The sequence below is a fragment of the Lethenteron reissneri genome, chromosome 70, assembly GCF_015708825.2.
Source record: "Lethenteron reissneri isolate LAM-NWPU_2019-01 chromosome 70, ASM1570882v1, whole genome shotgun sequence".
NCBI lineage: Eukaryota > Metazoa > Chordata > Hyperoartia > Petromyzontiformes > Petromyzontidae > Lethenteron > Lethenteron reissneri.
The window spans coordinates 4,427,455-4,428,702 of NC_083848.1; the positions used below are offsets into that span (position 1 = coordinate 4,427,455).

The window sequence follows — 1,248 nt, forward strand, 5'->3', positions numbered from 1 at the left end:
CCCTGTTGGACCAAGTCTTCAATGATTGCTATGGTGTCAGGTACAGGTACCTTGGTGAACAGAGAGACTACATCGAAACTGACAAGCAAATAATCTGGAAACAGTGAAATGCCTTTGATTAGAGAAACCAAGTGAGCTGAGTTAAGTACAGCTGAGGTGGTCTTGCCCGTGAATGGAAGCAAGGTCTCAGACAGAAATCGGGCCAGTTTGTAGGTGGGTGAGTTAACAGTGAGACGATGGGACGGAGCGGTGTACCTTCTTTATGGATTTTTGGACGGCCATACAATCTGGGTGGTCTAGCAGCAGAAGGTTTTAGAGAGAGCAACTTGGTTGGTTCGATTGGAGAAGTCGGGTTAGTGATGACATTGTTGGTTTTCGTAACCAGGCGGTTGGTAGGATCTCTATTGATTTTGGTATAGCTACCATCCATTAGAAGGTCCTGAATTTACAACAACAAAATTCAGGACCTCGTATCAGTATAATTTAAGAACAAATACGAACGATCAACCGATCGATGCGCATGCACATTGATAACACAGAAGACTACCCACTAAGGGACAGCAGACCCACGCCAATCAACATCAATCAAACTCTTCCCACTGTTGCAAAGATATACTGTACTGTAGAGGCGAACACGTTTGATTTCAGATTCACCGGAGTAACATATTTGTTTGGTTTAACACGTCACTTGCAGTAAACATTTCCAAGAATAACAATGTATAACTGGACACTCAGGAGCAGAGAGGGGTAGAGCTGTCAACTGATTACCACCTGGTGGTAAGTTGGATACGACGCTTGGGGCACCAACCAGATAGACGTGGAAGGCCCAAACGAATAGTGCGGGTCTTCTGGGAATGTCTGGCAGAAGACCCAGTGCAGAAATATTTCAACTTCCACCTCCGGGAAAACTTCTCCTACACTCCAGGCGAGGTCATGGACATTGAGTCCGAGTGAACAATGTTCAGGACTTCGATTGTTTATGCAGCTGTGAAAAGCTGTGGCCTGAAGGCAGTTGGTGCCTGTCATGGCGGCAACCCTAGGACCCGCTAGTGGACACCAGTGGTGAGGGAAGCTGTCAAGCTGAAGGAGGCTTTCCTAGCTTTGCTCGGAAAAAGGTCTCCCATCTTGATTGAGAAGTACCAGCTTGCCAAGAGGGTGGCAGCAATAGCAGTCGCTGAAGCAAAAGCCCGGGGCATTGGATGAGTTTGGAGAGGGACTACCGGGCAGCATCAAAGATGTTCTGGCAAA

The 1,248-nt window shown here is 47.2% G+C and overlaps 1 protein-coding gene across 1 annotated transcript in view; it reads right to left on the reverse strand.

Annotated features, from left to right (window-relative positions):
* Positions 1 to 1,216: 1,216 nt before the first annotated feature.
* Positions 1,217 to 1,248, reverse strand: part of LOC133361019 (amine oxidase [flavin-containing] A-like) — a 22,620-nt gene continuing 22,588 nt past the window's right edge. The window contains exon 7 of the mRNA XM_061579905.1: positions 1,217 to 1,240. Within this exon, the coding sequence (XP_061435889.1) occupies positions 1,217 to 1,240 (24 nt within the window). The remainder of the gene's footprint in view (positions 1,241 to 1,248) is intronic.